The sequence below is a fragment of the Rhinoraja longicauda genome, chromosome 11, assembly GCF_053455715.1.
Source record: "Rhinoraja longicauda isolate Sanriku21f chromosome 11, sRhiLon1.1, whole genome shotgun sequence".
Taxonomy (NCBI): Eukaryota; Metazoa; Chordata; class Chondrichthyes; order Rajiformes; family Arhynchobatidae; genus Rhinoraja; species Rhinoraja longicauda.
This window is the reverse complement of record NC_135963.1, coordinates 28714298-28729858: the sequence shown is the minus strand read 5'-3', so window position 1 is coordinate 28729858 and position 15561 is coordinate 28714298. Positions and strand designations below refer to the sequence as shown.

Genomic DNA, 15561 nt, shown 5'->3' with positions numbered 1-15561 from the left:
TTTCTCAGTTGAAAGGTAGTCAAAAAGATGTAGAAAGAAGCCATCTGCCGGTCTTTGGGTCAGCTTCATGTCACTTGAGCAGAGCTGTCCACAGAGCTCCTTATCCCAACCCTTACATCAGTGATGCCTTCTGATACGGGTGGGTGATATGAATCAGTACAGCTGGAGACACAGTCTTGCCATTTTGAACCTCAGTCGAGTAAACACAGGTGCTGAGAAAAATGTATGAACTGTCTGGAAGTTTGAATTGCGGATACACATTGGGATAAGGAACTGAATATTGTTTTTTCAGTTTAGACAAAGGACACCACAATACATGTTTAACTTATGGGCCACCAGGCCTATGATAATAATATAGCTACGCTTCCTGCAGCAGATCAAGTCAGATTAATTCATTATCATATGCAGCAGGCTGTAATTAAATTCTTTGTTCACATGAAGCTCATAAAGAGTATACATAGCAATAATACATAAAACAATAACTACAAAGACAGAATGCAAAACAGCAGAATGGTGCAAAGATTGCAGTGAAATCTGAAGTAATGCAAAAATAAACTAAAATGTAATAACAGAATACCAGAATGAGGTAGAGGTCTGAGGTAAGTGGCAGCACTTCTGGGAAAGGGATGAGAAAGAGGTGATTGGTTCAGGGGCCTGATAGCAGCGGAGATAAATTGTAGTGGGTCCAGATTCTTATGTCTGGATGTCTGAACTTTCAAGATCCTATACCTTTTTCAAGAAGGTAGATGTGAAAAAAGATAGTGGTAGAGAGTCCTAAATTATAGGATGAGACAAGACAGATGTTTGGCAGCTATGTCACAGCGAATACAGGTGGCAGCTCAAAAGACTGTGAGGCATCACTCCCAAATGAGCTCAATGTCTTCTACATATGCTTCAATAGGAAGAAAACTGATGTGCCTTCTCAGGGCCCCATAGCCCTTGATGTCAGACGTTCCTTCATGAGGGTGAACCCTCTGAAAACATCTGGACCTGATGTGTACTTGGTCGCATTCTCAAAACCGGCATGGACCAAATGGCTGGAGTTTTTGCAGAGATCTTCAACCTTGCGTTACTGATGGTTGAGGTTCACACCATCTTAAAAGGGCATCAATAGCAGTGCCCAAGAAGAGTAAAGTGACATGCCTCAATGACTACTGACCAATGGCACTAACATCCGTGGTGATGGTGCTTTGAGATGTTGGTTATTGAGCATATCAACTCCTTCCATGGCAAGAATCTGGACCCACTACAATTTGCCTATCGCCACAATAGATCAACAGAGAAGCAATCTCACTGTCTCCCCTCTGCACTAGACCATTTGGACAAAAAAACCCATCAGGCTCTTATTCATCGACCACAGCTCGACATTCAATGTCATCGTCCCCTCCAAACTTATTACCAACCTCAGGTAATTGAGTTTCTGCACATCCTTTTGTAACTGGCTTCTCAACTCCTCATTAACAAGGCCACAATTGGTGAGAATTAGCAACCACACTTCCTCCTTGATAACCATCAGCACAGGAACACCTCCTGGTTGTGTGCTCACCCACCTGCTCTACTCAATCTATACTCCTGACTGTGTAGTCAGACACAGTTCGAAGTCCATCTTCAAATTTGCCAATGACAGGTAGATAGGGTGGTCAAGAAGGCTTTCGGCACATTGACCTTCATCAGTCAGAGCATTGAGTAGAGAAGTTGAGAGGTTATGTTACAGTTGTACAATGCATTGGTGAGGCCACATTTAGAGTATAGTGTTCAGTATTAGTCACCCTGTTATGGTCTGAAGAAGGGTCTCGACCCAAAACTTCACACATGCCTTCAATCCAGAGTTGCTGCCTGTCCCGCTGAATTACTCCAGCATTGTGTGTCTATCTATAGGAAAGATATTGTTAAGCTGGAAAAGAGTGCAGAGAATTTTTACAAGGATGTTGCCAGGACTTGAGGCCCTGAGCCATAGGGAGAGGTTGTGCAGACTTGGACTTTGTTCCTTGGAGTGCAGGAGGATAAAGGATGATCTTATAGAGGTGTACAAGATCGTGAGAGGAATAGATAGGGAAAATGGTCAGTCTTCTACACAGAATAGGGGAATCATAAACCAGAGGCAACTTTGTTACCCAATGGGTGGTAGGTACATGGAACACATTGCTGGAGGAGGTCGCAAGGCAGTTACAATCATACCTTTTAAAAAAACATTTGGACAGGTACATGGTTAGGATAAGTATGAGCCTAACGCCTTCATCACCTCCCGTCTGGACTACTGCAACAGCCTCCTCTATGGCGCACCCTCAAAAATCATCAGTAAACTTCAATACATTCAAAACTCCGCTGCCCGTCTACTCACCCACACCCCGATCCGTGGCCATATCACCCCCGTCCTTTACAAACTCCACTGGCTCCCCATCCCCCAGAGAATCCAGTACAAAATCCTCCTCATAACCTACAAAGCCCTCCATAACCTGGCCCCATCCTACCTGACCGACCTCCTCCACAGGCACACTCCCACCTGCACCCTCCGCTCTGCTGCTGCCAATCTCCTATCCCCCCACATCCGGACCAAACTCAGATCCTGGGGGGACAGGGCTTTCTCCATCGCTGCTCCCACCCTATGGAACTCACTACCCCAAACCGTTAGAGACTCCTCCACACTCACCACATTCAAAACATCGCTGAAGTCCCACCTGTTCAGTACTGCCTTCAACCACTGAAGGTCACCTCACCTTCTGTCTCCTTTCTCTGTTCGTTTACTTATTTACTTATTTATCTATTTATTCATTTCCCTATGTTCTCTAAATCTCTGTAAAGCGTCTTTGAGTATATGAAAAGCGCTATATAAATAAAATGCATTATTATTATTATTATTATTAGTGTAGATGGGACATGTTGGTCGGCATTAGCAAGTTGGGTTGAAGGGCCTGTTTCCATGTTGTGTGACTCTATGACTTTATAACTTCAACTGGAATCAATGTATCCTATCAGTTAGCTTTGATCGGAACTATAACAAAGCAAAAGGAAATTAATGTTACAAATGGATGACCTTACACCAAAACTGGCCAGTTCTGACAATAACAGGGAAGATTGGTTGCATGCACTTAGTGAATTAAACATTGTTAGATTTGAGGGCTGCAACATTCCAGGAAGCTGAGTTCATACTCAGCTTTATTGGAAAGTGTATGAGGCCAAAAAACAGGGAGGTCTGAGTGGGAGTGGGGTGACTGGAAGCATAAGGTCACCTTGTAGAGAGAGTAGACTACTTTTATATAGATTCATTTCTGGGATATTGTTGTCACCAACTAGTATTTATTGCCAATCCTTAATTGCCCTCGAGAAGGTGGTGCGAGAGTGACTCTTGAACTGTTGCGATCCTTCCTGTGAAGGCACTGCCATCGTACTTTTGGGCAGAGAGTTCAGTATTCAGACATAGTGACAATGAGGGACTGGTGAGATATTTCCAAATCAGGATGGTGTGTGATTTGGAAGTGCATGAGGTTGTGTCCTCATGCACCTCCAGACTTTAGATTTGAGAGATTCAGTGTATTAACAGGCTCTTCAGTCCATTATGTCCACACCGACCAGCAATCATCCTGTACTAATGCTATCATACACACATTAGGATAGCATTAGTATGGGAAGAGGGGTAAGAGGGGGAAGAGGGGAGGGGGAAGAGGGGAGGGGTAAGAGGGGAGGGGGAAGAGGGGAGGGGAAGAGGGGAGGGGGAAGAAGGGAGGGGGAAGAGGGGAGGGGAAGAGGGGAGGGGGAAGAGGGGAGGGGGAAGAGGGGAGGGGGAAGAGGGGAGGGGGAAGAGGGGAGGGGGAAGAGGGGAGGGGGAAGAGGGGAGGGGGAAGAGGGGAGGGGGAAGAGGGGGGGAAGAGGGGAGGGGGAAGAAGGGAGGGGGAAGAGGGGAGGGGGAAGAGGGGAGGGGGAAGAGGGGAGGGGGAAGAGGGGAGGGGGAAGAGGGGAGGGGGAAGAGGGGAGGGGGAAGAGGGGAGGGGGAAGAGGGGAGGGGGAAGAGGGGAGGGGGAAGAGGGGAGGGGGAAGAGGGGAGGGGGAAGAGGGGAGGGGAAGAGGGGAGGGGGAAGAGGGGAGGGGGAAGAGGGGAGGGGGAAGAGGGGAGGGGGAGGGTGCTGCACCATTGCAGGAGAGGTTTGTGCCCAATGGGTCCACTTGGTCTAGTATTTATTAAACTGTTTGCAAAAAAGGAAATTCACTGTACCTCGGTACGTGACAAAAATGTACCATCGAGAGGAAACTGTGGGAAGGGGAGTGAATGCCAGTGGAGATGGAAAAGGGAACTAATATGCTGCGAAGAGAAGTGTCCCTATAGAACATTGAAAGGGGAGTGGAATATGTGTCTTGTAGTGGAACATCATTGAAAGGAGGATGATCTGTTGAAATGTGAAAGCTAGTGGGGTGGAAAGTGAGATCCAGGGTATATTGGGTGGGAGGACAGCGGGTGAAAACAGAAGTGGGGGACATTGAGCAAATACGATTGAGAGCTCTATTTGTGAACATGAATGTAGATGAGGGTGTATTTATGCCGTTGCTTAAATATGCTGAAGATGAGCATCATCTGCTGGTTGAGGCATATCTGAAGGAAAATAACTGCAGATGCTGGTTCAAATTGAAGGTAGACACAAAATGCTGGAGTAACTCAGCAGGTCAGGCAGCATCTCAGGAGAGAAGGAATGGGTGACATTTCGGGTCGAGACCCTCCTTCTGACTGAGTATATCTGTAGGTCAATTAAGTATCAAATGCTCAGACATTAGTAGCTACGTCCTGTCGTGATGATAAATCTGATTCCTAAACACTGAGTGATCATATTTCAGAAGTTTTGTTTTACTGATAGGTGTATTTCTGGTTCCGTGCAATCAGCCAATTTAATCCCACTGCACTTTAGGAAGTAATTTACATGCATTTCTAATGCTGCCCGTTAACAATCACCAGGAATGCATCATTAGTGTTCTTCTTGATGCCAGTTTGTTACTAAATCAGGGTTTGAAATTGACACTTCTAATTACTACCTTGTAGCTTGGTCCCCAGAGACATATCACGTCAGTGAAAATCTACAGCAGCAGGTTAATTTAAATTGATCACAGTAAAGAGGCACAGGGAAGAGAAAAAAAAGATTAAGTTGAACATAGGCAACTGAAGGTGATGTATAAGAAAAGTCTAACATTTGATTAATTTAGTGCATAAATGTATTCTCAAGATGTTATGGCTTGAAATATTTTAACTTTGAAGGAATTTTAAGACTGTACCATTTTTTAAAATCCTTTTATAAGTATATGTTTGTCCATAGAAAACTATTCATCTGTTGCCAATAGCTAATTGGCCCAGAAATCAATGTTATCGGCATGTAAAAGAAAAACATGGATCTTTAGCATGTACAAAGACATCTGAGCTGTGTTTGGTTTGCAGAGGGCAGAGAGAACAACACTTGCTGTATGTAGCTGTAAGTACTTTGAAAAGAGCTGCCAATCAGCGTTTCAGGTGCTCTGACTTATCATTCATAAGCTTGTAAATATAAAATTGCTACACAGCCCCTTGGTTACTCTAGTATGAAAACAGTTTTACCCGATATGGGAACCCACTACACACACAAAATCACAATTACACCCAGCACTGAAGTAAGGGGTTGGACACGTTAGAGGCAGGAAACATGTTCCCAATGTTGGGGGAGTCCAGAACCAGGGGCCACAGTTTAAGAATAAGGGGTAGGCCATTTAGAACGGAGATGAGGGGAAACTTTTTCAGTCAGAGAGTTGTAAATCTGTGGAATTCACTGCCTCAGAAGGCAGTGGAGGCCAAGTCTCTGAATGCATTCAAGAGAGAACTAGATAGAGCTCTTAAGGATAGCGGAGTCAGGGGGTATGGGGAGAAGGCAGGAACGGGGTATTGATTGAGAATGATCAGCCATGATCACATTGAATGGTGGTGCTGGCTCAAAGGGCCAAATGGCCTCCTCCTGCACCTATTGTCTATTGTCTATTGTAACAGTTGCAGAGTCATCTTTAGTTTCCCCCAGTCAATTAAGTTTGTACGTCCTCGCTGGAATAGTACTAGCAGACATCTATAGAGCTGTTGCAGGCTAAGGGAAAGGAAACCACAAACAGAGGATACAAGTCTAAGGTCCTACTTCTTCAGAAAATTCAGGACCTTGACAAGGACCTACACATTCAGGAAATCCCCCAAGGGCAAGGAAGGGTTTCCTGATGACACGGGTCACCAGCACCATCACTGCAACCACCCATAGCAATTGTGGCAAATTTGACATATGGCCATTGACAGTGAGATCGGCATGAGGATTAGGGTGATTGTGCAGGACAGAGGCCGTGTGCACCACTTGCATGCCCTAATTTACCTTAGTATCCAAGTTGACCAGTCAAATGTTATTGCTACAATACTCAAGACCAGTAACTCAGTGGGACGACAGCTATGTAATCATTTATGATCTACCTATTGGCTGAGGACAGCTTGTAACAGTTGGTATCTTTGAAAGGGCCAACTTGCGAGCTTTGCAATGGAAAATCTATGACTTTGGTGGGACAAGAGAAAAATAAAAATCTCACCAAGCGATTTCTGGAGACCGCTCAGAAAGAGATCAGGATTCTTTAGCACTTTCATTTATTTTTGTCGAATCACTCCATGTGGCTCAGAAAAAAAAAATTCTCTGCTCCCTGCAACGGCAGTGATCTTCAGAGTGCACTGACCAAATGATGTTCTGTCATGGAGCTTGCCGACTTGCTACCTCCCCAATTAAAGAGTTGATTAGAGTGTTGGTTTAGTGCCCACAACTTGTCTGGGTTGCAAAATGGCTGAAGCTTCAGGACAGGAAGAACAGCATGGCAGCTGGCATTGTCCACTCATGGAACATCCATTGGACAGCTCCAGCTGGTCAATGGATTAGCAGTCAAGCCAATGCATTTCCTGACTGGCCCATTGGTTTCTGAGAAGAAAATTGACACACTGCCCAGAGATGATTTCATGGAACCAAATGTGAGACTGCCCTCGACTTGAAGGCTCTAGTCCATGCGGGTTCATGTGCTATCCAACTCCAGATTCCATGAAAACATCAAACACCATTCCTTCCAAATCCACATCATACAAAGGAAGTTTGCATTTTTCAAATAAATGTCTTTTGGCCTAAATCCCTTTTTAAAAACAGTGTTGATGGCATTTGTATTCATGCCTATTACTCTGCTTCTGATGTAGATTCTGGATCTGGCAAAAGAGATTGGCAAGGCCTCTACTGGGAAAGTCTTGCCCCAATGTGTGAAATATCTTCCAATATTTCTGCATCCATTAACTTCATTCTTAGTCTCACAGAATCTACTCAAGCTATGAAAGGTTTGCTTCCTGCAACTTCACTGTTCCGCGGCATTATTTCAACATTGATTGTTTTTTTGTTAATATATTTCTGCCCTTTCAGACCCAACCAAAAGTTCCCGACTTCCCAGCTGCAGGCTTCAAAGGCCCCCCAAGCTGTGTCTGAACTCACTCTCAGAGGGTAGTTGAGCATACGGATGGCAACAGAGTCTGTGATTCATACTTAGTAATTCTCGCTCGAAGTCATGCAGTGTTCCAACGCAGCAGCCAAGTGAATCAGCTTGGAATAAGTTCAGCTTTATTCAACCTCATGAAGTCACTATTTCAGGCAACATCAAAAGAAACTTTTTTTTAGAAAAAAAATGCTCTTTTCAGTTTTCTCTCAAAATAAATGACAGGCCTTTTCTTCCAAGAAACAGAATTGTAACAGTATCATTGACCTCTTCTTAATCGGCCACAAACACTAATCCAGTCCTTGGAACAGTAATCACCATGGAAATACCTAAGGTTATGAGCCAGACAACCAAGTCATTTAAGATATTTAATTCACAGAAAATGACAAATTGTTGACAAAAAAATGTGTGCAAGGTAGCTTTGATGAGAATTGAATAGGGTTCATTCATGTTAGCACAATATTTTTGAATGACTTTTTGTTTGGTGTAATATAATTTTACCATGATTGATCCAGCTATGACAGAGGATTAAAGGAGCATTTTTACAGCTCTGGACCATGAAATGGGATATAAGTGTTGAAGTAATCTTAGATTATTGAGAACATCCCCCAAAAATGACATCACATAGTAATTAATTGTAGGATTGAAAGTATTCACCCATTAAACCCCTGCCCCAAGAGATGGCATGGTTACCAGTTCTTTTATCCTGCAAGCTGGAATAACTCAATGTAGAAAAAGTCAATAATGAAACTTTATGTTCTATAGCCTACTCCTTGTGGTGAATTAGCCAGTAAATAAGTGTCTCTCTACATTCCCACAGCCAATAAAACATCATCCTTCTGAAGAATTATGTTCAAAATCTATGAGAATATAATGAACAAAAATCCTAAATTCAATAAATGTGCTCAGGAAGGCCACAGTGAGTGTTTTGAAAATAGAAATGCTGGAAGAATTTAGCCAGTTTGCAGAAAGTGTAAACATTTTGCATCGGGGACTCTTCGCAGAATTGGGGAACAGCAGAGGATATCTAGACCAAAGCAGAGCTGGGGAGTGGAGTGGCACAAAGCTAAATGGAGATAGGCTCAAATGGAAATACAAGGAACATAATTTGCTGGAATCCTGAACAACATACAAAGTGCAGAAATAACTCAGTGGGTCAAGCAGCAACTGTGGATGGAATGGATAGGCAACAATTTGGGTCAGGAATCTTCTTCAGATCTTTCTGATTAAGGTCCTGAACCAAAACATTGTCTATCCATTACATCCACAGAATCTGCCTAACCTGTTGAGATACTCCAGCAATTAGCATTTTCTTGGGTATAAATTTCCCCAGTGTGGGACGAATAAAGGAATATATTATATAAATTAAGACAACGCAAATAAGGAGCACAAGTACAGACTGTGCACACATTATAAAGAAATCAGATGAGATGACCATGATAATTGAAAATGATGAACGAGCATTTTACCTGAAGTTGGCAAATTCAATGTTCAGTAATTGTTTATTTATTCCCATTATTTGGATCTTGTCATATTTCATAATCTGTTAACTTGGAATACAAATATCCCAACCCTGAATTGTCAGACTGAATATACAAAGCACAATTTAAAATCTTGAATTGTGTCCTTTCTGTTATTTATTTTATATCTCATACAATGTAACTAGAATTTGCATTGTGCTTTTAATAATTTCAATAATTAAAGTTACAATGCAAAATCTGAAAGATTACAAAGACTGCAACAAACCACTAAGTGAGGCATGTTTCACCAAATTCATTCTGTCAGAAAGAATTGTCATTAATTGCTCTACCCAACTCTTTTTGATCCATTTTACCCAATTGACCATAACCTTTATACTATTAATTCCTGTTAACATTACTGTTAAATAAGATCATGTGACATAGGAGCAAAATTAGGCCATTTGGCCCATTGAGTCTGCTCCATCATTTGATCATGGATCACCTATTTTTCCCTCACAAACTCATTCTCTTGCCTTCTCTCCATGACCTTTGACTCCCTTACTAATCAAGAACCTATCAATCTCCGCTTTTAAAATATCCAATGACTTAGACTCCACTGCCATCTGTGGCAATGAATTCCACAGATTCACCACCCTCTGGCTAAAGGAATTCCTCCTCATCTCTTTTCTAAAGGTGCGTCCTTTCATTCTGAGGCTGTGCCTTGATTCTCCCATTACTGGAAATAGGCTCTTCATATCCACACTATCCAGGCCATTCATTATTCAACCTATACTTAAATGAATAAATAGATGACGTATACTTCTAATAGATATAATGCAGCAATAAAATTAAAATATCTGAAAGAGAAATAACACAGCAACTTGCCATGAAAATGTAGGAATCATGAGAATAGTGTAGAACAGGTCATTCAGCCCTATGCTGCTTTCTTTCTCACTGTACATCCGTCAGGTTTTTTTTCAAGCATTTTTGAAAGCTCACTTTTAATTTTGAATTCACCAACTGGTCAGGTAGCCAATGGGATGTAGCCCAGATCACTGAAGTTGCAAGTTAATTTGTGTATCATCACACCTCGTTGTACCCCTAGAGGGAAGGGTCTATGTATAGCATTTGGGTTTGTTTTAATTTGCACTACACTCATTTTTCATGCAATAAACATAAAGATCTAATCCCCAGGTAATTGATTATTTCATCAAAGAAATAAGCTGTATTTATATGATTAAAGTTGCAGCCTCTAAAACCATTTCATCAGTTACCCTTGGCATCCAAATATTTAAGGAATATCCAAAATTTGATACAGACATATTTATTATTAGAAGTTGCATTTGGCTGTCAATTGCACATTTTTATTTGGTTAATCAAATTGCCTCTCTGGTGAGTGCTGCAAAGTGCATCCACTAGAGTGTGTGCACTACTCTAGTGGTCATTATTTCAGTATGACCTGACTGCTGATTTGGCCTGCATGAGAAGGCATACTGTGTGGGTGCATTCCACACAAGCCCAATTGATACAGACAGAGAGCAAGCCTGGCCCTACCATAAATGTTTTAGGTTTTCTAAACGTTATTTAAAAGAAATCAAAAAAACACTAGCAGAGCAAACAGACATCAGCTTAAGTACTGCCAAGGCTCAATGAGGAAATGCATTGATTGGTCTGGTGGATAAGAAAGAACTATACTCAGCCCCTTCATATGCTGAACTAGCCAATGTCAGAAGTACTGAGTTCAGTATTCCTGGCAGGAGAAAGAAAAAGTAATCAGTCATGCTTTTCCTTCCCCTGATCTGCATTGTATAATGTCCTTGCAGAAATAAACCAGGCTCAGCTGTGGTCAGATTCCCTTCCCATCCCACTTCCTCTGACATGGTTGGTAAGCATTTAGTACTTCTCACTGTCTAAGCTCGCCAATAAAATATGTTCACTTATTGAGTTACTAAACGGTCTGCAGAACTGAAATCCAGCCAGCATATAAAGATAGTTGAAACAGAGGAAGAAAAATATTTACAAGGGAAAGAAAGGCAGCAGGGTGGCGCAGCAGAAGAGTTGCTGCCTAACAGCGCCAGAGACCGCGGTACAATCCTGACTATGGGTGGTATCTGTACGCAGTTTGAATGTTCTCCCTGTGACCTGCGAAGGGCTTCTCCCGGGTCTCCGGTTTCCTCCCACACTCCAAAGACATACAGGTTTGTAGGCTAATTGGCTTGGTATAATTGTAAATTATCCCTAGTGTGTGTAGGATTGTGTCAGTGTGCGGGGATTGCTGGTCGGTGCAGATTCAGTGAGCGGGAGGGTCTGTTTCCGTGCTGTATCTCTAAACTAAAATAAGCTAAAAGTCCTGGGGTGTAAAAGTGAAAGTGTGATCTGAATTCTATAAGATGAAAGTTTAAATGGTGACTCAAGGTAAATAGGCTAGGTTATAATTAGTATCTTTGTCTGTAACACATCAGAATCACTGGCAATGTTTTAAAATTGCACTTCATCCCTTTGAGCAACAATAAAATAACAGTGACAGATATATTAGTGACAACTTCCAGACTGTGGCACAAAATCTCCAGTCAGTGGAGAAGGAATAGTGTTCAGGATTGACTTTGATAGCTGCATAAAGATGCCCCTTTCTGATGGCCTTTGCTATCAGACGTCAACTTAATGGGATCCGCGGTGCCCAGTACCTGCAATCTCAACTAACTGTTCCAGCTAAGCAGCCAATCGCATCAAAAAAATTTGCTTGGACTTCAGGCACCAAACGGCACAGTTTTTATTTATCTTATATGAAACATTATATGGGTTATCTGTAAAAACTGGGATAGTCATATATAATTAGTAAAAGGCAAAATATCAGTCTTTAAAATCCCCCTGTATTATGGAATTTGTATTTGAAGGAATTACTTAAACTCAGGCTTGTAACTATGTCACTTCTAGTGGTTTCCCTCAATCCAATTGACATAGCTGTAAACCGTACAATCTGTGGAGATGTGCTGTATCAGCTGTAGGACATTGAAATATCTTTGTTATGTACTAATAGCCTGAAGTTGTTGACAGTTTCATGTTGTAACACGATGAACACCAATAGTTTTGCTCTCATTAATCCTGCAAGATATGGGCCAAAGTAACATGGATGACACTATCTGTATTAACTGCCTTGGGAGGAAGTGAGAGATGATGGCAGTGTGTCATAGAGACATTGCCAACCAAGATGTCCCATCCAAGAGGATCAGTGACAATGCGTCAGGACAGTGGGTCTATGTTGTCATGACTCATACCTACTGCAGGCAAAATCTAGAGATGTGCAATATGGAAGATTCTGTTATACACATATTCAAGATGGGCCAGAGAGGCTGGAGCAGTTTTATGTAAAGTGAGGACGAGAGGAGATTTGATACAAGTATATATGATAGAAGGATCTGGACAGAGTGGATAGTGAGAGGCTGTTGGCAGCTTCCTTTTGTTGGAGAGGTGAAGGACTTGGTTGTATAGATATAAAGGATAAGGGAATTATGAGTAACATGGGTACGCAGCGTATGGTTGGAATCTGAACTTTACTGCCTGCAGATGTGAAGGAAAGAGCCCTTCATTGTGGCCTTCTCGAACAAGGTGGATAAATATACAGACAAAAGAATGCAAATGAAGAAAGCATTGCAGCCAATGTCCTCCCAGGCAATTGACTCTGGACACTGAGGATGTTGCCCTGAAGTGGGGGCAAATAAAAACTGCAGTATTCTGGAGGGCCAGAAACCTGATGAAAACATTAAATTATAAATTTAATAGACTGGGGTTTTTGAAAATAGAAACTTAATAGATCGCATCATAAAATAGGCTTGAAACCAAATATTTTCCATTAAGTACTTCTGAAACAATTTGTGAAGCTATAGGGTAGGTGAGGGAAATGTCAGTGGAATATGATGTACTGCACAAATATTTGTTTTACATGCGAGGCTTTCAAAGTTGCTGGAAGCAAATGGCAAGAGATCTTTCTTCAGAAATAGAGGGAATCCACTTTCTGTGCAATGGGTTTACATGGAATAGTAGCTGAATTACAAGATCTGGAGGAGACATTCTTGGTGCACCACAAAGATCAAATAGTCACGAGCGCCTATTCACGAATTTCCTTCATTTCAGCTTCCACTCTTTTTGTATAGAAAATATATGTTGCTTAATTTAAATGCACGAGGAGGGATTTGGAGATGACACAGATTGATAAAAGTCCATCAGAAGCCTTGGAAACAGGATTGGTGCAGTCTGCTAAACTATACATCTGAGTATCTGACAGAAACAATCATTTTATAATTACAAGCAACAAAAGATTATGTTCCCATTATCAAACTGATTATAGACAGGAAAAAAATAATCTTATCTTGTTTTGAAGTAATAACAAAATAAGAAACTCTTTCCACAGTCTTCAAAAGGATTTGAGGCATGCTCCTAAATAGGAGCTGACAAGCAGCATGAAAGCCAGCATGCAATGCCAGAGCATGCTGTAATCTAATCAGAAACCACACTGGTTTGGCAAGGCTCCACAAACTCATGTAACATTTGTTGGGCTGTTGTCTAATTTCTCTGAAACCCCATAAATAGCATTAACAAACAACAAATTACTGAGGTTTGCTTGTGCCAGCTTCATCTGATGTTACTATATAAAATGGTGAGTTCACGTTTAAACATGTAGCAGCTATTGTAAACCATGTAGGTTTTACAAAGACCTGCTTTACTGTACTTGATTTGAAATTGACCAAAAGATCATGATTCCATGATTCAATCCAAACTCTTGATAATAAACTTGCAATTAGATGATATTAATCTTTTGGAATAACCTGAACTCTCCCCACCCAACCATCACCCCCCCCCCCCCCCCCCCCCCCCCTCCACCCCTCAATTCCATTTCAATTGACCCTTTCTCTGCACTAATTTTGACAAGATTGAAAATGCCAACAAAATTACAGCTGTGGTTCCTTACTTGAGATGTGTCGTGATTGAAGATGACAGCATTCAAGTCCCCACAGTTGTAGTGCTTGATGAGGTCCTCTGTTGTGTAAGGGGCCTGCAGGCTGCCTGCTCGGAGGCTCTCGTGTTGCAGAAGAGTTTGGTTTAAAGCAAAGAGAACCTGTAATGACATAAAAACACAAACAATCGTGAAGAACATTAAAAAGGGGGAAGTGGGTGAAATCTGAATTTGGCGTATGTGACAATTTGGGGATAGACATATGCATTACCTCCAAATTAAGGATTGAACCAAGTACGGTCAGCTTAATTCATTAAGCAACTATTTTGTTCAAAACACAAACTTCTCCCTTCACTGAATTAGATTTAACATTAACCACCGCTTTGTAAATCACCCAGGCAAGTATAAATTACAAATTTTGAAAGGGAGGCATGACTGGACTAAGGAACATCAGCGGCAGACAATGCTGTCTGCATCAATGTTCCTGAAAACATCATATAACGTAACATATCTATGAACCTTCCAGTTGCGCACGTGTTCACATATGCTTTACAATAGGTATGGGAAGAGAAATATTTCCTCAAATTCCAACAGCACAACAAGGATAGAATCTACCATTCATCCATGTTTGAAGCACGTAACCATTTCATAAGTCTTAGATTCTGTTTAGTCTGCTGCAATGCAGCTACCCTACACTTTACCTGATGCACTTGTTGAGCTTCAACTGCTGCTAATTGCTTTCCTAAATAGGACATGGAGCCTGGAGATTAGCTGGAGCAGGGAGGTGTAGACGAGGCTTCAGGAAGTTAGAGAGAAAGAAACTAGAGAAATAGAAATGGAGGAGAGCTGTGATGAACCAGAGGAAATGTGACCTGAGATGGAGATGAAGTTTGGGACGAAGCAGGGAATATGATTGCCAAACTGAAGATGGAGGGATCTGGACAGAATATCTGAGAATATCTGTCATCTGAGAAATGGTGCATAGATGGAATGCTGTTTCATATTTTTGCTTCTTCAAAATTTCAGATTTTTTCTAGCTAAAACAATCACCGAAATGAAGATGAACATTTAAGCAGGGCGTAGGAAACTCTTCAGTGCATTACGTTTTAATATTTCAGTCATCTGCTTCCAAATTTGTGTCTGGCATTAAAAGTGTTATAACTTCAACAGGGCATAAATCTGAGTAGTAAAAGCACCAGGGATTTTCAGTCAGATTAGCTAAGGCGACATAGTCTTTCCAAGGTATGCTGCAGCAGGCAATGAAAATATCTTTAAAAACGGAGTATGCTGGAAATCCGAAATAAAAACAGAAAATGTCACCTGAACATCAGGCCGCATCTGTGGAAAGAGAAACAGCTGAGTTTGATGACGATAGGAGCCATCATTTAAACTGCCTCTTATTAAATATTCAGTCTACACTTTTCTACCAAGCTGAGCCCACCGCACAACAATAAAAGTCCATGTGCAGGAAGGAACTGCAGATGCTGGTTTAAACCAAAGAGAGACACAAAAAGGTAGAGTAACTCAACGGGTCAGACAGCATCTCTGGAGAAAAGGAATAGGTGATGTTTCGGGTCGAAACCCTTCTTCAGACTGAGAGCCAGGCCATGTCAAGGGCTGCAGCATGAGTGGCAACAACAGCCGTGTCCACCA

General features: G+C 41.8%; 1 protein-coding gene and 1 long non-coding RNA gene across 2 annotated transcripts in view; one reads left to right on the top strand and one right to left on the bottom strand.

The window, feature by feature from the left end:
- LOC144598082 (metalloprotease TIKI2-like) overlaps positions 1 to 15561 on the bottom strand; it is a 293579-nt gene that overhangs the window by 139843 nt on the left and 138175 nt on the right. Inside the window, 1 exon segment of the mRNA XM_078407968.1 lies at positions 13924 to 14070. Within this exon segment, the coding sequence (XP_078264094.1) occupies positions 13924 to 14070 (147 nt within the window).
- LOC144598084 (uncharacterized) overlaps positions 1 to 15561 on the top strand; it is an 81964-nt gene that overhangs the window by 54905 nt on the left and 11498 nt on the right. The gene's annotated exons all lie outside the window — the stretch shown is intronic.